Source organism: Eulemur rufifrons, chromosome 11, assembly GCF_041146395.1.
Source record: "Eulemur rufifrons isolate Redbay chromosome 11, OSU_ERuf_1, whole genome shotgun sequence".
NCBI classification, from domain to species: domain Eukaryota; kingdom Metazoa; phylum Chordata; class Mammalia; order Primates; family Lemuridae; genus Eulemur; species Eulemur rufifrons.
The window spans coordinates 3,230,131-3,255,111 of record NC_090993.1 but is presented as its reverse complement, the minus strand read 5'-3'; the positions used below and the strand labels follow the sequence as shown (position 1 = coordinate 3,255,111).

Sequence of the window (24,981 nt, the reverse complement as noted above, 5' to 3'; positions counted from 1 at the left end):
GTAATCTAGAGATGATTTCAAGTACAGCTATCCCTCAGTATCCATAAAGCACTGGCTTTCAGAACCTCCCACGGATACTAAAATCCATGGATACTCAAGTCGCTGATATAAAATGGCATAGTATTTGCAAATAACACACATATATCCTTCCATATACTTTAAATCATCTCTAGCTAACTTAAAATACCCAATAAAATGTAAATACCATGTAAATAGTTGTTACACTGTAATGTTTAGGGAATAATGATAGGAAAAAAGTCTGCACATGTTCAGTACAGATGTAATTCTTTCCCCTAAATATGTCTGATCTGGGGTTGGTTGAATCCATGGATGTAGAACCCATGGATATGGAGGGCCAACCGCACATAGGAGGACGTGCATAGGGTATGTACAAATACTGTGCCATTTTACATAAGGAACTTGAGCATCCATAAATTTTGGTATGTTTGGGGATCCGAATCCAACCCCCCACAGATACCAAGGGATGACTATATTTTAAATAATAAAAGCCTTATCAAAAGCCTCGTACCTTTGAGACCTAGTTATGTTATTATATAAAATCTTTCCATTACCAATTTCACACATCAATGCCAAATTCTGCCTTCTATGGTTCACCTAATATAGTAATCACCCTATTTGGAGTATTCATAATTGTTTACTTGTTCATTTCCTTTTTCAGACAGTGAAGAACCTGGGGTTCTGGACTGTTTGTTACCTTTGTATTCTTGCTGCCTATGATAGTTTGGTGAAGGTATTAATTAAAGTGAGTCCTTCTTAAATTACCTCTAGAAGTAGATTATATCATATCTTTAGCAACAACTTATCCTAGCTATGTATACTTTCTAAAATTCTATTAATTTACAAAAGCTTACACTCTAGGTGAACTAACAGACTTACCTCATAGTCATTATGATCTATCAGCCAAAATCCTTGAATAAGTTTAACCTGGCCCCAAGAAATGGCAAAAGCGGTTGGAAAAGATTCAATGGAAGAATCTGTTTTGTTTGGAAAGGAATACATAATATCAAGTAGCAAATAAATGGTCTTTAAAAAAGAGGATTAAGGATCATAAACAACAATTTAAAAAATCCTACATATATATTTAGAATAAGTCACAACAGAATGTAGCATTAAAAAGAGGCTTGAAAGACTTTTTAGTGTTCAGAAAGTCATTGTGGATTTCCAGTATAGTTTTATTAATGAAGGCACAGCCAGTTCCACGCCAACTTTATTCATTCTCAATATTACCACCACCACAAAGGAGATGAAATAAGGCACACTTCCTTTATGAACCTAGCAGCTTAGCAAATTTAAGAAACAAAGCTATAAGCAAAATTCAGGTTATCCAGCAAAATCTGGCAGCTTAAGAAACACATCATCTATCTTATAGATTATGAATGCAACTATTCATTTTTAGAATAAGAAACTCACATTAGGGCAAAAATATTATCACCAAGACTGGAAAATTCAAACAATGCCCAAGGTAATGCGAAGCTAACTCATAATGCATTCATTTCCAACACGTAGGTTGACCCACTGAGAATGACCACTTGCCAGCAATATTTTAGGGCAGTTGTTTGCAACTTTTTGAGTGTCTTTGATACATTCAAGAATCTGATAAAAGCTAGAACCCTATCCCCACAAAAACAAACATAAAACAAAATTTTGCTTTTAGGTTGGTTAATCATAGTTTATATAGACATAAAAGTTTATATTTTAGAATATTATATTTTATATAAATACAGTTTTATATAAAACATAAATATAGTTTTAGTTTAATCACAGGCCACCAGAACCCAATCAACAGATCCTGGGTCAAGAACTCTTCTTTTAAAACAAACTTCAAGCTTAAAATTAAGATTGGATTAGATATGTGAGATTTCTACTATTCTGAAATTTTATGATTTTGATAATACCTAAGTATATGATGAAATTTTATTTAAAGGATACAATAGAATGCTTGCTTGTTTCAGAGATGTTGTCTAATAGGTATATGTCAAGTAGTGCCTATAAAAGGAAAAGACAAAAACTTCAGTGTATTTTACATAGTCATTCATTCATTCATGTTCTTTGTTTTCCCAGGCCTGTGCCACATGTGAAAAATACAGCTAAGCATGCCCCCTCCCACTCCAACTTCGTAAACGCTTTCTTTAAGTGATAGCATGTCACTGCAAACCTACATGTAGACTAGGAGGAGGATATTTTCCTGTGCCTCCTTCATCCCGTTTCCACAGCTTCTCAACTCGGTCTCCTAACACAGAAACCATTCCATCAATCATCAAGCAGTCAGGGTTCCACTTCCCTCTGCAATAAGGGAAAAATAGAGGATTATTTAATATTAGTGTTAATTACTATGAAAACAAGCACTAGACTCTTAAAAGTAATACTCCCAACCATCAAAGACAGAAGACAGTTGAGAATTAGACCCCATTAAGCATCATGAGAACTCCAGACATCAAGGACAGTTTTTCAGATAAACCCTGAAGTTGCCTCAAGTTCAGTCATCAGCAAGCCAGAAAGTCAAGGTCAGGTCTCAGGGTAGAATGTGGTTTAGCCAGCCCAATGCCTGAGACTATTCTATTTTTCACCACCTCCATCAAATTACCATAGAGCATGGCAGCCCAGTGTAGTATAAATACTGTAGTTCAGAGTTACACAGACACAATTTCTGTTTCATCACTTGGGCTAATCTCAGTGATTCCTTCGTTCAAAAAACTATTGAGCACCTACAATGTGACAAGCAGATATAGTTCCTGTCTATCTCCTTATTTAATATTATTAAAAGCAGTTACTACTTATTGAGGTTTTCCTATGAGGCAGGCATTATTGGAGGTGCCTTGTACATACTATTTCATTTTTACACTGACTTTATAATTTATATAACAAATAGGAATAGAAAGTATAACAAACCTGCCCAAGGACATACACTTAGGAAGTAACAGATCTAGGATATCAAAATGTGCCTAATCAATCTCCCAAATTACTGTTCACTATCCTAGATTAGTTATCATAAAACACTGGTTTCCAAAATTTGCCATGCATTAGAATTATAGCTGGCACAGCCTTTGAAGTACTGATTCCTGGGTGACTCTGATGTAAGAAACCTGGAATCAAGGTCTGTGACTCATTGTTTTAAATGTCTGCTGCTCTACAATTTTGTCATTGCAACTTGAGGAAAAAGGCTATTTAACTGCAGAAGTAGGGCCAAGGATCTAAATACCACTCTCTGTTCTTCTATTACTTTCACTTCTTCATTTCAAAGGAACCAACCAGGCTATTTTTTCTTTTTAAAGAGAGAAATAAAATAAGAACAACAACAAAAGGAATGTGGCTGAAGTGTTGAAAAGTTACATGTAATGGAACGAATGTAAAATAACTTTGGTGATATATTTATGCTTTCTTGATGAATAGTAGCTTCTAGTCTTTTTCTCAATGAGAATTCTCAGAAGAAATCTGCTTAAGTTACAGACTCTCCCCTAATAACTCACTCATGGTAAAGAGTCTTATTTAGGAAATAACGCGTGCCTACATCCCAAGTTCTAAAATAAAGGTGTAGTAGGTCAAGGCAAATAATACAACTAAAATAGTAATGCTAGTAACAAATTCTGATACTTTACTGAGAATTCCACCCATTTAGTCATTTTGTAACATGATGAATTCTGTTCTGAGAAAGTTTGACTTCTTACAGAAATAATCCCTAAAATGTGTTTTGAAGGTTTGGATGTACTGTACCTTGATAAACGCTCACACTTCTGTCGACGACTGGTGTAGTAGTTCTGAATTACAGGATAGCTGTAGCATAACCTTGACAACTGCATAGCATCATCTAGATTTTTTTAAGAGTAGGGAAAAAAGCTAGTAATATTTCCAAAATATCTTAAGAATACTTAAGAATACACACATTGATATTTTACTGTAATTTTCTAATGCTATTTAATCTGCAGGCTTGCTAAACTGAAGTAACAAAAATACTACACATCCTTTTATTTACAGATGTACAAGTGAGAAAACACTCTCATGAAAGTCTTAAGGATGCTGGCTTAAAACCCTAGAAATTATTCCAAATAATTTTATTTCATAGGCACAAATGATTTGAAAGCAAACAATGTTCACTATTTGTTCAAATCAAAATCTATGAGAATTATGAAAAAATAAGATCAACAACAATTTGTGCAGTGGCAAAGGCAGCTCTAAATGAAATTGAACATGCTTCCTGGAAACGTAAGAAGTTGAAGGCTTTAGAAGTGTGTTCTTAACAAATATAGTAAAAGTCAATATCAAGAATTCTCTGATTCTTGGCACTGGAATTATTAGATAAAAAGGAATGTTTAATTGAAGACAAATAGTATTAGTAACCATACTAAAAGGACCCTTAACAAGAAAGAGATCAGCAAATTGGGTTATAAAAACCACAGTTCCATGATTTATAGTGATATTGCTGAACTCACTTCAGAAACCATGTTTGCTCAAATTTGCTTTCCTTCTAAATGTTACTCAATCCAATAAACATGAGTGGAACACCTGTGTAACAGGCATGGGGTGAGGCACTGAAGACACAAAGTAAGGAAGAACATAAGAAAAGAAGGTAGGCATGGAAGAAACCATAAGTGATATGGAAAAAAAGAAACCTAAAGCATCAGAACACAACAAAAAAATTATATTTGAGAATGTTTCAATTAATATTATAAATTAAGTAAATATTATACCTAAGCCTTCTGGTAAAAGTCCAGAATGAGAGAACCAAAGAACCACTTGTGCATATTGACAGATGAGCTGGGTAATGGTATACTTATTGCTTAAGTCCATTAGTCCTGTAAAGAGTTAACATCAATTGTTTATTAATTTATCGACTACAAATGAAAAATCAAGATTCTCAACAGTTTTCAAAAACTAATTAATTCCTTGGTGACTTTTATATTTCTTTAAAAAATTTAGCTTGTATCTATTTTATTTTGGTCCAAAATGTGAACCAAATGTCCAAAATGCTAAAATAAAATAAATCACTAACTAAAATATACATTTTAGGTAAATATGCTTCCATTTTAGCTACACTTTCATTTAGCCAATTTCAGCAGTCAAATTTACACATCAATACAAACTAGTATAATATCATTAATACAGGTTATTCAAACCAAGCCTTTAAATGAAATTGGCTTTTGTTTTGTTGAAATTGTACAACAGAAAGAGAAAATTATAATGACTTCTTTGAATAAAAATATATACACAATTTAACAATTTGAAATTCTGCTGGAAGTACACAAATCTTAAACAATCATTAACTTTGTTTAACTCCAGAATTTCTCAAACTTATTTAAGCATGGGTTCATGGCAAATCCAACATTCTGTAGCTTTCCATTAAAAACAAACAAACAAACAACTCCAGCATTTGAGATAATGTCCTCTTTACATAATGACCCATCTAGGACATAGGAACTTTATTCCTTTCACTAAGTCAAAAGTAAAATTTAATAAAACACCCATTTGTATAAAACAAAGAACACACCTCTCTCAGTTATCTCTTGGGCCTCTGATGTAAAACAGCTTAAGACTGTATTGAGGTTGCTAAGAAGCAAGTAGCACTGCTGGATAGACTGTATAGTTTGTGGATCGATGAAACGACATGAACCATCAAATAATGGTGTACCTTTCAGGAATAAAATAAAAGATCAGTTTCCACACAGCAAATCTGAAATAAATTAGAATCACAAATGCAAAATTTCTCAAATTCCATTACTTAAAAGAATTATTCCATACATTATGAGATTTACAAAGACAAGCTAAAAATGGCAAACACCCTCAATAAACCTGAAAAGTGCTTTCAGTATAAAACTAGCAAGAGTCAAGAGTGAAAATTTGAACTCAGTCTAGATCTAGAGCCTATCCTCATAACCACTACACATCAAAAGACAGAGATTTACTTTAATGAATGATTTAATTAATACATTAATACTTAATGTATAATTGGTCTAGAAAAAATTGTGTTAATTCTAAAATCCGTCTTTAAATCAAATTCTAATTTGCTTTACTCCTAAAACGTTTAAAACATTTATTTTTGCTCTGTATTTTAATTATTCTTACAGATTTAAAAAACATTCCATTAACTAGCAACAAAGTTCAAGGCAGCTACCAAGTTCAACTCTGAAATACTACATCATGCTCAAAACATACTAACAGCCATACAATTTATGAATTGAGTTGAATTAACTTTCTTTTTTAATATATGTAATCAGCTCCCAATAACATTTTTCTTAAAAAATAATTTTTAAAACATTTTAATCCTGATCCTGAATTATCAGGTGTTCTTCTAGACTTCAATTGTACTAAGCGATTACTGAAATATTTAAAATAAATTATTTCACATTTAGTTTCATAAATACTATAGGCCTAAAAATGCTATAACTCCATGTCTTCCTATCAAATTCTATTGGTGTAAAAATCTGCTAAGAATAACTTAAGTGTTAAAAGCTATTTATAGTCAAATGTCTTCAAAAGTCCATTTGTTCATTCATTATGGCAAAAGAAATAACTAAAATACTGGCCGGGCGCGGTGGCTCACGCCCGTAATCCTAACACTCTGGGAGGCCGAGGTGGGCGGATCCTTTGAGCTCAGGAGTTCGAGACCAGCCTGAGCAAGAGCGAGACCCCACCTCTACTAAAAATAGAAAGAAATTATATGGACAGCTAAAAATATATATACAAAAAATTAGCCGGGCATGGTGGCGCATGCCTGTAGTCCCAGCTACTCGGGAGGCTGAGACAGGAGGATCCCTTGAGCTCAGGAGTTTGAGGTTGCTGTGAGCTAGGCTGACGCCACGGCACTCACTCTAGCCTGGGCAACAGAGTGAGACTCTGTCTCAAAAAAAAAAAAAAAAAAAGAAATAACTAAAATACATATACACCTAAGTAAGCTTAAATTTTACTTTCATTTACAGTATCATCATGTATCTCGAATTAGCAGTACTATTAACATCATTTTTGGATTAACTGGACATGTTCAGTTAGTATAATGTTCACGACACCTCAAAACTCGAAGTGTACAACAGATTAACAAGACAGTCAAGAAGAAAAATGATTTGCCACGACAATAATAACATCTGTTGGCGGAGGACAGGGTGATGTATTTTTACCCTGCCATTTGACTTCATCATTTCAATCAATATTTTATTTTATTTTAATTTTTTGTAGAGATAGGGTCTCACTATATTGCCCAGGCTGGTCTTGAACTTGGTCTGCCAAAGTGCTAGGATTACAGGTGTGAGCCACCGCGCTCACCTTCTATCAGTATTTTAAACAGAAAGTTAGTAAGTAGAAGAGCTTCTGAGGTTTACTAGCACATTGCCCTCACTATGTCATCGGCACATTTTGCAGATTAAACTCATAAAACCAAAAGATAGGGTATAATTCTAAAACTTCCTATTTTGGGTATACCAGCATGTTGCCAGTTTTAACAACCTATTGCAAAATCTTGGTCAAAAATTACTTTTGTCACTTTCATGTAAAAAGAAGTATTTTTCTGAGACTTCTTCAAATTTTAAGAGTTTACAGCTTTAAAATTATTAAAAATTACTGTGTATTTAAAACATAAACCAAGTTTAGTTTTTCAATATTAAATTATGCCTTAAATCTAGATTTACACTACTTACATAGTCTGTCAAATTCCTCTTTTGTGAGAACCACTTTATTCCACGTCCATTCAAGAACAAAGCGCAAATTGGCAGCAGAATTTGGTTGTTCTTATTTGTTAATACCAAAGAAAAAATAAAATATGATTATTAACTACAAACAGAAGACCAGCAACTTTTCAGTAAAGAAACACAGCCCACAGCACCCATGCCAAGAGAACAAAGTTAACATCAATATTTAATGGAGACAAATTGATGTGATGTATCCTTCTCAACACATCAGGGACCATATCATTTTAGGTAGTACTGCTATCAAAAATGTAAAACCTGGATCCAATCATGAGGAAAGACCAATAACACAAATTCAAAAGCAGTGTACAAAATAACATGCCTGTACTATTTAGAAATAAAAAAGTCAATTTCTTGAAAGATAAAAGTTTAGAAATTGTGCAAGATTAAGAAAGATTAAAAAGACAATACAAAGCACGATTCTGAATTCCTCAAAAAAATGCTAGAAAGGACATTATTGGGACAATTGGCAAGATCTCAATAAAGTCTTTAGGTTAGATAACAGCATGTATCGGTGTTAACTTTCTTGATTTTTTTTATGATTACCAAGTGGTTTTGTAAGAGAATGTCCTTATTCTTAAAAGAAAACAATCCTGAAACACTTATGGGTAAGGAAGTCTGATGTCTTACTCTCAACTGGTGCACAACACAACATACCGTGTGTATGAGCAAGAGTGATCCACACAGCAATGTGGATGAATGCCTAGGCAATTCTGCTACGTAAAAAAAGTTAATCCCAAAAGGTTACATACTGTATGATTTCACTGATAAACATATTTAAAATGATAAAATTATAGAAATAGTAGTTGCCAGAGGTTAGGGATGGGGCCGGCTAGGCATGGCTATGAACGGGCAACATGAGGGAGCCCGTTGTGATATTATACTGCAGGTCTGTCAGATTGTACCACCGGGGGAAAATGTGGTGAGGAACACACAGCATCTCTCTGTATTATGCCTTAAAACTGCACATAAATCTACAAATACCTCAAAATAAAAAGTTTTACTAAAAACACCCAACCAACAGAGAATTGGTAATTTTAAATATGCAAAACAAACATTTTAACTGTTAAAAATCAGAATCTTACCTTCTGTTATCCACCTTTTGATACAACCAGTCAAAAGTCCCAAGGAACTTGTCTGAATTGCCGCTGACAATATAGCTTCTAACTGTTCCTCCTAAACCATGCATTAAAAAAATGAGAGAAATGTAAAGAAAGAGGATATGAAATTACAGCCAGCAAGTTCAAATTCAGAATAAAAAATTGTAAAGACTAGAAAATCATTATGAGCACTAGGATGGCTATAATCAATAAGACAGATGATAACAAGCATTGGTGAAAATGTGGAAAAACTGCACCCTTCAGACACCACTCCTTGGAATATAAAATGGTACAGCCACTTGGCAAAACACTCTGGCAGTTTCTCTGTATGTTAAACACAGGGTTATCATACGACCCTGCAATTCCACACCCGAATACATACCCGAGAAAAATGAAAATAGCATGTCCACATAAAAACTTGCATGAAGGTTCACAGAACCATTATTCATAATAGCCAAAATGTAGAGACAACCCAAATGCCCACCAACTGTACACAAACAAAACATGGCATACACACACAAAAGAATATTACAAAGCCATAAAATGGGATGAAGTAATGATATTTGCTATACTAGATGAACCTTGAAAACATTATGGTAAATGAAAGAAGCCAGTCACATAAGACTACATATTATTTGATTTCATTTATATGAAATTTCTAGACTAGATCAGTCTGTTAATGACAGAAAGTAGAAAAGTGATTATCTATCCTCCTGCCTCAGCCTCCTGAGTAGCTGGGACTACAGGCACACACCACCACGCCTATGTAATTTTTTCTATCTTTAGTAGAGACAGGGTCTCACTCCTACTCAGGCTGGTGTCAAACTCCTCACCTCAAGCTATCCTCCCACCTCGGCCTCCCAGAGTGCTAGGATTGCAGGTGTGAAGCACCACACCTGGCCAAGATAAAAATTATTAATCTGTTACTGACTCACTTTACATATGAGCAGACAATCAAAGTCCAAACATTTGAGGAGAGCCAGCAGCAGCAAAAAGACCAAAATAATATAAGAAAAATGACTCCAGAGAAAAGAGAGATAATGACAAAAACAAAATAAAACTGTAAACATATATAGAAGACATTTTATCCATAAAAACAAGATCGAAACTCTATGAAAAGAGAATCATCAAATAAGAGCTCACAGAAATTAAAAATGAAGGTCAATTTTTAAAAAATCTGATAGAAAAAAGGGAAGATGATAATAAAGAAATGTCACAGATGCAGAACCCTAGGCAAGAAATAAACAGTTGGAAAGAAAAGATAAGCTATTAGAAGATCAACTCTAGTTAGACAACATTTGCCTAATGAGGTTCCATGAAAAGAAAAATCAAAATGAGAGGAAGTACAATAAATAAAAGGAGGGGAGGAAAGTACAATAAATAAAAGGAAAAAAAAACTCCTGATGTTAATAGTATTCAATGTTCCTCTTTACTTCCATGAAATTAAGTATTAAATTCCAACTTGAGTGCTGAACTATCAGCAACAACATTTACATTTCATCTGATATTTAAAAGTCTCTATTACTAGCAACTCATTATATTATGTATCTATAATTATATAAATATCTAAACACTACTTTGGGGAGAAACAGTTACTAAAACTTTCTCTTTCTCCATGGGAAAATGACCTGAGTTTTACTTTCTTCTAACATTTAGCTAGCAAATATTGAGTTAAAATAAAGATGAATTTAGCTATGTCAACAGGCAACTCTGCTTTTTCTAAGAATGTCTCCTGATTAGGACTAGTAGAACCATGAGTGGACATTAACTTCCATTAGGAAGTTAAGATTGTTGGCGTCCATGACTGAGTCTAACTCCTGTAACTGACCATGTCTTTAATAGAAGGAACTTGGAACATTACTAATAGGCTTTCACAAGACACTGGTCTCTACAGAACAATCACGATCAAACTACATCCCACAGAGGGCATGTTAAAACATAGATTGTTGGGCTCTACCCCCAGAGTTTCTGATTTAGTAGCTCTAGGGTAAGAACCAAGACCTTGCATTTCTAACAAGTTCCCAGGTGAAGCTGATGCCAGGGACCACACTTTGTTGCTCTAAACCACAAAATTCACCTAAGCCAAGAAGGTTTCCACTAACGTGGTCTCATTCTCTTGTACCTATGCTGTTCTCTCTGGGGGCTTGAAAATGGCCCCTAGACTGCAATACGGACTTCTCTTCATGACATGCCTGCTGTAGTCATGATGTATTTCCTGTCCTATACCCTTCCAAGTGAACCTGCTGCCAAGTTAAGACCTACTGGGTCTTAGGAGTACAAATTTTAAGCCAAACCCAAGACCGCAGCTACTGATCATCCAGAGTGGGTGTTACACTACTTCACCTACATTTACAGAAATTATCTAATAAATTTTTTTTATATAATAGAAAGCTAATAATATGTGATCCAACAGAAAGAAACAATATAGTTAAAAATCATCTCACTTGACTTAAACTGGAAGGCTGAATATCAATAAGTCTTGGTGAGAGAAGGCCAGCTATGAGACATCGATTATAACCATCAGGAATGACTTCATTGAGAGATGGCCCTGATTTCTTTAAAAAAGTCAACGTCTGTAATAGATAAATTAATAAGACATCAAACAATATTCAATTCAAACCATCAAATCTAAGAATTAACAAATTACACTTTAAATTTGAATGAAACTAAGATACCAATTTCATAAGAAATTATGAAAGACTACATTTTCTTGCAAGGAAAAGGGACTGGTTCTTGCACTAACCAATGCCTACTAGTTATGAATGACAATACTATTAATAAGGGTATTTTAGGTGTTATATGTTTTTATGAATGGTAACCCTGTTGTCTTCTCCAATGCTGATAGACTTGGTAACATCTTGACAAACTTCACACTCACACACACACACACACACACACACAAACCTCCTGCAATTGATTCCTCTTTGTCTAATGTAAGAGATTTGACATGAAGTATAAATATGGCATTCATCCACATCTGACTGATTACCAATTAAAAGGTCTGCCACGTCATCTTCCCCTAGAAAAGTATTTTTCAATATACTTTTCTTTTTTCCTGTGCCAAGCAATGTGCCACTGTGCTAGGTACCTTCTTTGTATTACCTCATTTCCTCATAGGCTTTCTGAGGAGACTTAACAGGGAGGATAAACAATATTGTGATAAATCACTAACCTACTTCACTCTTTTCCTTGGGGTTCAAGTAGCTAAAATCCATATGAAGCTATTAAAAACAACCCACTATCCCAATGCCTCTTCTGGCAGGTTTCATTAGTAACTGATGCTACTAGTTGCCAATCTCATGAACCTAGCAGAAGCTACCTTTAAGATGAAACAATTGTCTATATAATTAACACTAAATAAAGTTTAGATCCATGAATCAACTGTATTCCACAATTTAGTTCAGTTCAATAAAGAAATATTCAGTCCACATTGCCAGTTGTTACCTACCTCCTTCTGAAAGCCAGTACAAGTTACATGAACAACTCCTGAGTTTAACAAACAAGTGGCATCTAAAAAAAAGATTTAAAAAATTCACTTATATATTATACTTAAAATGGTATTAATGCAACAAAATTTATCCAAATAACAGACCGCAAGGCAAATTGTCCAATTATTACATATAATAAATTTTAAGATAAACTTTTCCATGTATTTTCATCCTGAGAATAGATAATAAACCTTATTATTAAAATACAAATGTACTAATTGTGAAATAGTATCTTTTCTAGCAAATTCAAAATAGTGATTAATTTCTTTATAAAACATAAATATTAAATTTCTCAGGTACATGTATCAATTTCCTAAGTTATCTATATGTTAATTAACAAGAGCTAGATATGAACAGATAACAGGAAATGTGTAAACTATACACAAATATACACATCTACACACTTTTGCACGATATTTTTCTCAAAAGGCAATGTTAAGGAAATACATACCAAAATTATAAGTGCTTGGGTTAAAATACTGCTCAGGAGGTGGATATGAAGGAGGAACTCCTCGACTTAAACTTCTCTCGTGTATTAATATATCCAAGATGTAATGTGGAGAAGTCCCATTTACAACAGAATCCAGGGACCACAGAGCAAAATAAGAGCAATTATGTAGATATTCTCCAGATCTAAAAGAAAATTTAAAATGATACTAAGTTTTGATCAGCAACACATACAAATACCAAAAAGAGAAAGAAGAAAAAAGAATCATACCTTAATGAATCTGGCATTTGTGCATGATACCAACGATTTATGTCAAAAAGTCCCAAATATATTGAAGGCTTTCCCTGTCCATATATATTCACTTGCCAGGTAAACACTGAAACACTAGTATCAGGAGATAGAGCTGGGAAAAAAAAAGATATAAGAAGATATACAAAATGGCCAATAAACATATGAAAAAATGCTCAGCATCACAAATCACCAGGGAAACGCAAATTAAAACCACAATGAGATGCCATCTTACTCCAATTAGAATGGTCATTATTAAAAGGTTAAAAAACAACAGATGAAGTGAAAAGGGAGCTTATACAATGTTGGTGGGAATGTAAGTTAGCACTAATGCAACCTCTATGGAGATCAGTATGGAGATTTCTCAAAGAACTAAAAGTAGATCTACCAATCAATCCTGCAATCCCACTAGTGGGTATCTACCCAAAGGAAAAAAAAATCATTAGGATGAGAGTGAGGTAAGGGATGAAAAATCACCTATAGCGTACAATGTACACTAGAGTGAGGTGATGGGTACACTAAAAGCCCAGACTTCACCACGATACAATACACACATGTAACAGAATTCAATTTGTACCCCATAAATCTATTACAATTTTTAAAAACGAAACAAAACAAAACAAAAAAAAAAAACCATTTCTATCATTTGTATGAAAGAAGAGATTCATTCACTTGCACCTTGAACATTTCTCTTATCTTAAGACATTATTAAAAAGTAATTATCAAAAAAGTTTTATCCTGGCTTGTTTTCAGTTAACACCTGAGCAACTCTGACGTATTGGAGGCAGAAAGTAGGAAATGAATTAAATGAATAGTCTTCCAAGGATGGTACATAACTTGTACTACAGAAGTTAATTTACTACCTAAAATGGATGCCTTTGGGCATTTAAGGCTTAACTCTTTAGAGGAATTTCAGCTGGGAAGGACTGATCTAGTTATAAGGTAAAGGAAAAAAAAAAGACAAGTACTTGGATTGTAGGTGTGAAATGGAAAACAGGAACAAATTAAGAGATATCAAGAGGTAAAGACAGTAAAAATCTGAGACACTACTGATTGGAAATAGAAAAGGGAAGATTGTGAAAGGGGAATAAAAAGAGAGCTCATGGCCGGGCGCGGTGGCTCACGCCTGTAATCCTAGCACTCTGGGAGGCCGAGGCAGGTGGATCGCTCGAGGTCAGGAGTTCGAGATCAGCCTGAGCAAGAGTGAGACTCCATCTCTACTAAAAATAGAAAGAAATTATATGGACAACTAAAATATATATACAAAAAAGTAGCCGGGCATGGTGGCGCATGCCTGTAGTCCCAGCTACTTGGGAGGCTGAGGCAGTAGGATCGCTTAAGCCCAGGAGTTTGAGGTTGCTGTGAGCTAGACTGACGCCACGGCACTCACTCTAGCCCGGGCAACAGAGTGAGACTCTGTCTCAAAAAAAAAAAAAAAAAGAGAGCTCATGACAAGTTCTGTTTTTGACATGTTTAACTGGATCACAAACACAGATGTGGGAACTAGGACAGAGAGCATTTCTGGGCTAGATGAGAAATTCTTACGAATTAATTCATAAGAAAGAATTCCAATAAGAACACAAATACAAACAGGGCCCTGGTGAGCATTCCCAGAACTGAGTGAGCCTACCGTGTTATCTCATTTAACCCTCACAGCCAGCCTCTGCAAAAGGTACAACTGTATTATTCCACTTGCAGAGGGGAAACTGCACTCCGAAATATTAAATAATTTGTCAAAGGTCACAACTAGTGACAGGGCTGGAGTTTGAATCAATGCTGGATCCAAAAATCTATGCAACTTTTACTATGCTAGGATGTTTTATCAGGAAGAAGGGATGACACTAATGGAGACAGAAAAAAATTCAAGGCATTTTTGCCATATATGCTCAAAAAATACACAAAGGGAAACATTATTCAAAGACTAGTCATACGAGTTAAGACTAGGGACCATCTTTCTTTGTCTGTTTTGAGAGCTACATTAAAGTAAAAGGGTCATTCATTACCCTCATTTATTCAGTTCTTGAGTTCTATATAGCAATGTGAAGGGCAACAATACAAGTATCTCATACAGATCTAAATAAATTCCTTAATTAGTTTTCTAATTTTTTTTTAACTGCCAGGAGTATGAACTCTAGGAACCAACACCTATCATGAACCGTAAGATAAATCTTAAATCAGGCTTTCACATGACATAATTAGAGTACTTTTAACCAACCTTCATTCATGCCTTCCTCCCTGTCACCATGAGATCGAAATTTCTCTATACTCTGGCATCCCAACAATTTGGTGTTACTAGTCTGTCCCCTCAGAGGAAACATGCCATCCGTCAGGTCCAGTGTGTACCTTTCTTCACAGTACTCTAACCCCTGTAGCACAAAATGTACACAAACCGTAATCAGATTCAAAGCAAAAGGTCATTTTAAAACTAAATATCTGGAGCAGGTATCATCAATAAATAACATAAAAATTAAATGTTCTCCAAATTTAAAGATTTTTTTCACACATTATGATGAAAATATAAAATTTAGATTGAAGAGAAAAAAAATCACTGAAAAAGGCTATAAAATGTTACATACTATAGGCCGGGCGCGGTGGCTCACGCCTGTAATCCTAGCACTCTGGGAGGCCGAGGCGGGTGGATTGCTCAAGGTCAGGAGTTCGAGACCAGCCTGAGCGAGACCCCGTCTCTACTAAAAATAGAAAGACATTATATGGACAACTAAAAATCTATATAGAAAAAATTAGCCGGGCATAGTGGCGCATGCCTGTAGTCCCAGCTACTCGGGAGGCTGAGGCAGTAGGATCGCTTGAGCTCAGGAGTTTGAGGTTGCTGTGAGCTAGGCTGACGCCACGGCACTCACTCTAGCCGGGGCAACAGAGTGAGACTCTGTCTCAAAAAAAAAAAAAAAAAAAAAAAATGTTACATACTATGAAACACAAATCAAGAAACTAGATTTAGTCTTCAAAAATAATTACTAACCAGGCTTCTAAAGTTGTTATCAAACACAGGAACTCTCATGTGCAACGGGCTGGAATATAATCTGGAATAACCATCAAATTTATATATGCATCCACCCCAGGCCAACAAACTTTTTTTTTTTTTTTTTTTTGAGACAGAGTCTCACTCTGTTGCCCAGGCTAGAGTGAGTGCCGTGGCGTTAGCCTAGCTCACAGCAACCTCAAACTCCTGAGCTCAAGCGATCCTCCTGTCTCAGCCTCCCGAGTAGCTGGGACTACAAGCATGCGCCACCATGCCCGGCTAATTTTTTCTATATATATTTTTAGCTGTCCATATAATTTCTTTCTATTTTTAGTAGAGGTGGGGTCTCGCTCTTGCTCAGGCTGGTCTCGAACTCCTGAGCTCAAACGATCCGCCCACCTCGGCCTCCCAGAGTGCTAGGATTACAGGCGTGAGCCACCGCGCCCGGCCTTCATCCACCCCAGGCCAACAAACTTATTCCTGTGTTCTTACTGAAATTCTTGTTCTAGAATAGTTCTTAAACTTTTTTTTGCTTATTGATCCCTTTAAGAATTTGACAAAAGGCTATGAGACTTTCCCCAGAAAAATGCATGATCACAAAAATGTCATACATAATTCAGGGACTTTATGTATTGCCCGAAACCCATCAATATACCACTCAAACACTAGATTAAGAAAATCTGTTTTTGGAGACAGGTATGTGAGATTTGGCAAATACAGCTATTAGCAGCACCCCTACTGTTTGCTTAGGAATTCAGGAAAAAAGGCAGTCATCTGAAGTCAAGATGCACATACCCCCTTATAATGTCTCCCTATGGCTTACTGCTCGACATATTAGATCAACAAAGTGGGGCTGTTTTTCCTTGGTATCAAGCCACAAGCTTGAGTCTAGTTCATTCCCCTCATTGTGGAGGAAAATGATACCTAGAGAAGAGTGCTACGTTGGTAAAATAGTTAAAAGAGACTTCCGTCAGATATTCTGATCTAGAGATGAGAAGATCTCTAATGTACAATACTTCTACTATATTATGAATACAGTATTAACTTGAATATAAGAATAGCTTTTCCATTATCTGAAAAACATTTAAAATTAGGAAATAATAATAAAAAAAAAAGTGGTAACATAAACCCATAATGCAATTACCTCATATAAGATTTGTCCTGATGCCAAACACTTTCTATCACCAAAGGCCAGCTGAAGCAGATGCAAACTCAAAACATCCCCTTCACTGAAAGAAACAGAAATTAATTGAAGAAATACACTGTCATATTAATACATTAAACATCTCTTACTATCTAAAACTAAGATCACTGTGAAGAATTTAGATTTGATTATTTTCTTTCTTTTTTTTTTTTTTTTGAAACAGAGTCTCACTGTGTCACCAGGGCTAGAGTGTCTTGGCATCGGCCTAGCTCACAGCAACCTCAAACTCCTGAGCTCAAGTGATCCTCCTGCCTCCTGAGTCGCTGGGTCCACAGGTGTGCATCACTATACCTGGCTAATTTGTTTCTATTTTTAGTAGAGACGGAATCTCATTCTTGTTCAGGCTAGTCCTGAAATCCTGAGCTCAAGCAATCCTCCTGCCTCAGCCTCCCAGAGTGCCAGGATTACAGGAGTGAGCCACCACGCCCAGTCGGTTGTTTTTATAAAATGTAATCCTTTGAAACAATAACTGATTTTTACTTTTCATTGGTTTTAATTAACTAAACTGATGCTATTTATATACTCTAGGTGATATTTTATGTGGCAGAGACTATAACTGTTTACTCAATATTCTTTCTCAAATAGGTATGTTTTAGTTAGGCACATGGCTACCTAAAATATCCACTACATTTCCCAGCTTCCTTTGCAGCTAGGTGCAGTAGCCTTGTGGCCAAGTTCTGGCCAATGAGATATAAACAGAATTATCCTATGCCAACTACAGAGAACCTTGCTTAACTGGCAATATGTCCTTTGCTCCTTCTTTCTGGTCTCTTTCTCCATCTTGCTACTCTACTTAAGATGTTGCCCTAGACTATGAGGATGGGAGCTATATAATAAAGGCACAAAGCAAAGATATCAAATCAACCCCAACTACTCAAGTACACAGTGTGCAAGTGTTAAGAACACAGATTCTAGAGCCACATCATATGAATCTGAATTCTTATTATTAGCTGATCCTTCTTAAAATATTTCTTTTACTTGGCTTCTAGCATAGCATACACTCTCCTAATGTTCCTCCTACCACACTATCCACCCCTCAGTCCTTTGCTGGCTGCCGTGCCCTCTGGTTCTCAATCTCCAAGTATCTCTAGGATCAGAGGGTTCCAAGGCTCAGTTCACAGATCTCTTCTTTTCTATATTTCTTATTCACTCTAGGCCACTGGTTCTGAACCCTGGTTGTTTATTATTAGAATCACCAGAGGAGCTTTGAAAAAATACTAATGCCCAGGCCTTACCGCCACAAATCGATTTAACTGGCATGAGATAGCCAGACCAAATTCAAACACCTTCTTTATTCTGGCCTACATATTTCTATATGTAAATGAGGTCTATTTTCTGGCCTCATCTACAATTACACTATGCTGTACCCTTATTGGTCTTGCTTTTCCTTGAGACATTTTACTAAGACCTGTGTATGCATTCTTCCCTCCCAGATTTTTCCATAGCTCTCCCAGTTCCCTGCCCCAACCTCATTCAAATCTTTCAGATTACACTATCTAAACTAGGAGGAACCTCTACTGCACCATACTCTACATCCTCTTTCCCAGTTTTATTTTTCTGCATTTAACATCGCTACCTGAAATTACATTGAATATATGTACTATTCTTATTTATTTACTATCTTTCTTTCTCATTGGAATATAAGCTCAAGAAGAACAGAAATTTTATCTGTCTTATGCATTGCTATAGTCCCTAGAATGGTTACTGGTGCACAGTAGCTGCTCAATAATTGTGTTAAATGCATAAATACATGGCCATAAAGCAAAGACAAATAGCCTCTAAAAACCAGTAACAGGATAGATTGCATAAACCAACATTAAAGGGAATACCAATCGGTTTTTTCATTCACTTTTCCATATTATGAAACTAAATGTGGCTTTTATTATAATTGATAAGCACTATGCCAATAATTTAAGATCTATACCCATGTAATTTTATACTCATAAATTCACTCTACAATGATTCTTTTTCCTCTTTTATTTTGTTCAAATGATCATTCTGATGGAGGGGGAAGAAAAGACCATACCACCTGTCTTTCTGATTTAGACTTATAAATGAAATATATATAATATTTATATTTTAATCTACTTATAATACCAGTAAGGTGCTGGAAGATTCAATGAGCAGGGGTGAGTGTACGGGAGAACAGACATGGTATCATTAAACACCTTTGGAAAATAAAAGATTAGTCTAAGAATGATTCAAAGCAGGATTCCTAACCTGTAGATAGACTTAGGGCAGCCTGTCAGCTTCCTTAAATTGTATACAATATTACTTACATTTGTTTATATATATGTACATATATGTGTATATATTACATACACATACACACACCCCCCAATGTGTATTATAGCCTTCACCAGATTCTCAACAAGGTGCATGACCCATTAATTTAAGGGTTTCAATCAAAGACCAGATCTCAAAAGAAATCTCACATCAATAGTACTGACAAATGCAAAGTAAATAATTTAGGAATAAACAATCCAAATTACAAATCAAACTAAACCTGTCCTATTAAAAGATATAAACCACTAGAAAGTGGTATAAAAATCATTAGAGAATTGTTTCTGTGTATTAATTACTCAATGTGTTATGGATAATAAAGATAAATGAGTAATGGGCATCACCACAAGCAAAACAGAAACCACCACCCTGCCTATGTTTAAAACTATAATTCATCTGTGCTTAGAATACATACTTCTGAAAACAACCTCAAAAAAGGCTTACAGGAACTGCATGTGGTTCACAATGATTTTAGAAAAACAAAAGTAGATAAAGTTCAGATAACTTAATGATTACTAAAACAGAGTGGGCATCACTTACACGACTAAAAAGATTAACGCTCCACAAAATCCAGAAAATCAAGAGTGGCATGGTAAAAGTGAATGCAGACTTATTCACCAAGTTACAAAATAACATAAGAGGGAACCCCTTTAGGCTTTAGAGTGGGAATCTAGCAAAAGTACAAAAGAACAAAATTCCACCACAAAGAATAATAAATTTATAGAACTTATCATCCCAAGGGACAGTACTAGAAGGAAAAATAAATAAAATGCAAAAATTGTTTCAGTAAAAGTTATCGCTCATTCCCCACCATATAAGGCCTTCATGAATCATATTCCTTAAGCTACCGCTGGCCCACATTACACCAAGGGACGTAATATGGACAGGAATATGGATGTGACTCAATCAGGTGAGTCCCAATAGCTGTTTCTATATTTTCATTTCAGTTTTCTCCAGGATTGATAAGTTTCACAAGTGGCAAAGCAATTCTTCATTCATTGATTCACTACAGTATAGGATAAGACAAAACCTAAAAGTAGAGAATATCCAGTACAAAAACCAAAACTGACTACAGTTCAGGTACCCATAATAGAATCTGTAAGGTAGGATGGACTTAGAAAAAGACAGTATTAGGAAGAGTAAGTTATCAAGATCATAGCATTTACACCACAAACATAATTGTTTCATCATCAAAGAATTAAATACCAAAGAACAAGGGATTATCAATATTTGTATTTTCTAGCACTGGAAATGGACAAGCTTAACCAGTTAGAAATTAAAGTGAAAGGAGAGATTTCTCATTACTCATAGGTGGAACAAAATTAGAGCTTATGACAGGTTAAGATTAACCAAATTAATCCTAGGAATATATTATAAAACGCAAGTAGAAGGACTAGAGAACAAAGTAGAAGTAAACAAAAATGAAAGAGAGGCATACGCAATGGAGAGAAAAAAAAGGAATGAGATTATAAATGGGAAAAGATGATGAGTAGAAGGCCATAAAAATTGCCCAAGGTACAAAGAAGTTGCCTACTCATCTGTGTTGGCTTACTCTTTGAAATAATATTCAAACAAGTAAGCACAATTTCTTCTTACTGTATCTCAGAATTATTCAAACATGTGGAAACAATCATTTAACTTTTAAAATTTCCACTACCAATCATTAATTCACCAAAAGAATTATGTTGCTTTCACTAACAGAGTACAAAGCTTTGCAAAAGAAATGAACTGTTTTATCAGTTTTGACAAATATCTTTTCAAAACTACAGGTATCACACTTACCTGTCTTGTGTAGACTGAACAGCCCACAAATAACAGCAATTACGAGGATCATTCTCAGGTTCTTGAAAAGTAACTGCATATACAGGAACTCTTCCACCTTCCAACTGTGTGTAATATCTGAAACAGACAAAAATTAGTACATTTTATATTTCTAAGTTATAATTTTATGGAAAAGGAAGAAGGTATCTCATGTAAGAATTTGGGTTAAGCAAGCACTATTCACCCAATTTCTCAAATTAAGTGATTTGAGGGGCCAAATCACCTTATCTTCAAAAATATGCAGGACATAAGACATCAAGAATCAAGACTATGGCCATGGCGCCCATCTGTCAAGTGAAACCGGGAAGAGTTAGAATTGCTAAAGCACATGCATATATGTATGTGTAAACTGGTTCTTAGAGAGTCTTCTCAATGTACACTACCATGTATTTCTTTCCCATGAGCAATACCCTACAAAGACATAACGTCCTACCACAATACTGCATTTATCCGCTTGGGTTTACAGTCAATTTTCCCACTAATAAAAGAGAAGATGAATTAGAAACTGAAGTTTCTGTAAATCCCCATAATTAGTCAAGAGATGATAGTGTTAGAGAAAACACTGCTATAGAAGCCAGGTTCTCCAAGTATTTCTTTAGGAGCAATTCAAAAGACAGGAGCTGATAAAAGAATAACAGTTTAAGAGTTGTGATGAACTTCCCGTAAAATAAATTACTCAAGAAAATATACCAATATGTACGGGGAAAAAAGGAGAAACAAACAAATCGACAACTTATATGCCAAATGGGCAACCTAATTCTTAACAGAAACTAAAAAAATCTACAACACCTATTTGCTAATATTGCTCTAATATTCCTTGATATTAGAGGTAATTTTCTCCATAGATCAAAAGTATTTATATATTTTAGGGAGATTTTTGATAGCATAAAATTTTAAAACACAAGTATTTTATAACTTTAATTTTTAAAAGTCCTGTTTTTCCATCAACTGAGAACTTTGTTAAACTGCTACTTTACGTAAATAATTATGGGGAAGAGTATTTCTGAAAGAACTCATACTATACAAATATAGTCATGTGTCACTTAATGACAGGGATCCCTTCTGAGAAATATATCAAAAGGTGATTCTGTTGTTGTGTGAACATCACAGAGTATACTTACACAAACCAAGATGGTATAGCCTATTGTTCCTAGGCTACAAACTATACAGCACGTTATTGTACTAAATACTGTAGGCAACTGTAACACAATGCTAAGTATCTGAGTATCTACATATAGAAAAAGTATAGTAAAAACATGTTGTTATACTCTTAAGGGCTACTTGGGAGGCTGAGGTAGGAAGATCAGAGAATCACTTGAAGCCCAAGAGTTCAAGGCTACAGTGAACTATGATTGTGCCACTATATTCCAGCCTGGGTGACAGAGCAAGACCCTGTCTCTTAAAAAAAAAAAAAAAAAACTCAAAAAACAAAAACAAAAAAACTCAATAATCTTATGGGACCACCTTCATATGTGCGGTCCATCACTGACTGAAACATTATTATTATGTGATACATGACTGTACAGTCTGTCTTTATAGAGCCATGCTTTATTAGCAAAGGAAACAGTAACTGCAATGCCTTTTAAATAAACACTGAAAAGAATCAATCCAAATTCATGTGCTAAGTCATTCCTTCATCATATCAAATGATTTAATGCCATGAAAACTTATTCACACTCAACCATTCAATCACTAATCCACTCTACTCTTTTCTCATCATGCTAATTTTCAAATATTAGTAACTGAGTACAGGCTGTATTAGAAAAGAAACCACCAATAATCAAATAAGAGAAAAAAGGTATACTTACTCTCTTTTCATGGTTTTCATGTTCCAAAGTGCTAGATAGCCATCAGAAAAACCGACAGCAAGCTGATTTGTCCTGTGTATGTAACTGAGAGTTGAAACAGCTGTTCCCGATGGACTTACTAACTGGAAACACAGATGGCGTCCTTCTCTCATGGCACTTTCTCTGATGTGTGGTACTTCAGCTGGGATACCAGTTATAACTTCAAGATCTAAAAACAAAAATTCGATAAATAAAGTTAACAAACTATGAAGGATATAAAAGCAAATGTGTCATCAATTATTCAAGGCCCAAACGAAATCAACTAGTCAATTAAAATAAAAAGATTAATGACAACAAAGCACACTAAACTAGAAAATAGTCATCTTTATCTATTTAAATGCAATAATTTAAAAAATAAATTTAATTGTGTAATTCTTTAAAAATTTAGTACATCTCAAATAGTATATAAGGTAGAATCTTTTAAAGGTTTAAACAATTTCTTTAACAATTATAAATAAAGCTGATTATTTCTTTATTGCAATTTAGAACTACAACCTAAATACTTTCCTTGGAGGAATGGCTGATTCCAGGTCTGGGAAAGAAAATATGTAAAGATGAGCCTGGTACATCTTACGCCAGTAATCTAGGAAGCTATTAGAGACTAAAGGGAATGTGCCAGACAACATGAAGGAGCTCTCATTAGCAAAGACAGAACATTTTGGGCATCAAAACCAATGAAAATAAATGGAGCACATTAAGTATGTTAAACCTCATGAACTCATGATACTCAAAAAAAAGGCGGGGGGTCGAGGGGGTAGAGGGGACGTTCACCCTCTTCATCTACAAAAGACCTTACACTGAACCACCAGAAGTAACTTGGTACCACCTTCTTGGTATTATTTCTTCTAGTAAATATTTGTCTTTTTTGTACATATTATACTTCAGGGTAACAAAACAGCCCTAGTTAATGAGAAAGTTCTTCAGACTGACAGAATTTAAAAATCATCATTTTGCAGCCCTGAATGAAATAAGAGGTTCATGTAACAATCTCAGTGAATGAAACAATTAAAGTAGGTCTTTCGATCTTGGCACTACAGTAGTCCCCCCCCTTAGGAGTTTTGCCTTCCAGTTTCATTTACCTGTGGACAACCACAATTCAAAAATATTAAATGAAAAATTCCAGCAATAATTCATAAACTTTAAAGTGCATTTGAGTAGGATGACGAAATCTCCCACTATCTGTGGGACATGAATCACCCCTTTGTCCAGTGTATATATGCTATATATGTTACCTGCCCTTAGTCATTTAGTGTCCATCTCAGTTATCAGATTGACTATCACGGTATTGCTGTACTTGTGTTCAAGTAACCTTCATTTGACTTAGTAATGGCCCCAAACCACAAGAGTAATGAAGCTGGCAATTTGGATATGCCAAAGAGAAGCCATAATGTGCTTCCTTTAAGTAAAAAAGTGAAAGTTCCTGACTTAAAAGGGAAAAAACACAGTATATAGGGTTCCGTACTGGCTGAGGTTTCAGGCATCCAGTAGGGGTCTTGGAACATACTCCTCAATGACAAAAGCGGACTACTCTACTGACATTTTGGGTCAGATAATTCTTTCCTGTGGAGGATTACCCTGCACACTGTAGGATGCTAAGCAGCATGCCTGGTCTCTACCATCAGCCAGTACCACCATCTCCCTCAGTAGTAACAACAAAAATGCCTTCTGCCATTGCCAAACATCTCCTACAGAACAAAATTCACCACTGGTTGAGAACCGCTAGTTTAAAGGTTGATGAGAAACTTTAAAAACAGCAGGATCATGCTGTCATCCTCTGAACCCACCGATCACTCACTGGGAAACAACCAGTGACCCTGTGCCTCCTGATGTG

General features: G+C 35.2%; 1 protein-coding gene across 1 annotated transcript in view; it reads right to left on the bottom strand.

The window, feature by feature from the left end:
- The window catches only part of AHCTF1 (AT-hook containing transcription factor 1), a 70,465-nt gene that overhangs the window by 29,394 nt on the left and 16,090 nt on the right, over positions 1-24,981 (bottom strand). Inside the window, exons 5-20 of the mRNA XM_069484527.1 lie at positions 23,112-23,319; positions 21,265-21,381; positions 17,140-17,224; positions 15,231-15,381; positions 12,998-13,130; positions 12,731-12,912; positions 12,240-12,301; positions 11,236-11,364; positions 8,777-8,867; positions 7,644-7,733; positions 5,504-5,644; positions 4,707-4,811; positions 3,733-3,826; positions 2,181-2,304; positions 1,951-2,007; positions 898-1,044 (exon numbers count right to left, since the gene is read on the bottom strand). Coding sequence (XP_069340628.1) covers positions 898-1,044; positions 1,951-2,007; positions 2,181-2,304; positions 3,733-3,826; positions 4,707-4,811; positions 5,504-5,644; positions 7,644-7,733; positions 8,777-8,867; positions 11,236-11,364; positions 12,240-12,301; positions 12,731-12,912; positions 12,998-13,130; positions 15,231-15,381; positions 17,140-17,224; positions 21,265-21,381; positions 23,112-23,263 — 1,860 coding nt within the window. The 5' untranslated portion in view covers positions 23,264-23,319. The remainder of the gene's footprint in view (positions 1-897; positions 1,045-1,950; positions 2,008-2,180; positions 2,305-3,732; positions 3,827-4,706; positions 4,812-5,503; positions 5,645-7,643; positions 7,734-8,776; positions 8,868-11,235; positions 11,365-12,239; positions 12,302-12,730; positions 12,913-12,997; positions 13,131-15,230; positions 15,382-17,139; positions 17,225-21,264; positions 21,382-23,111; positions 23,320-24,981) is intronic.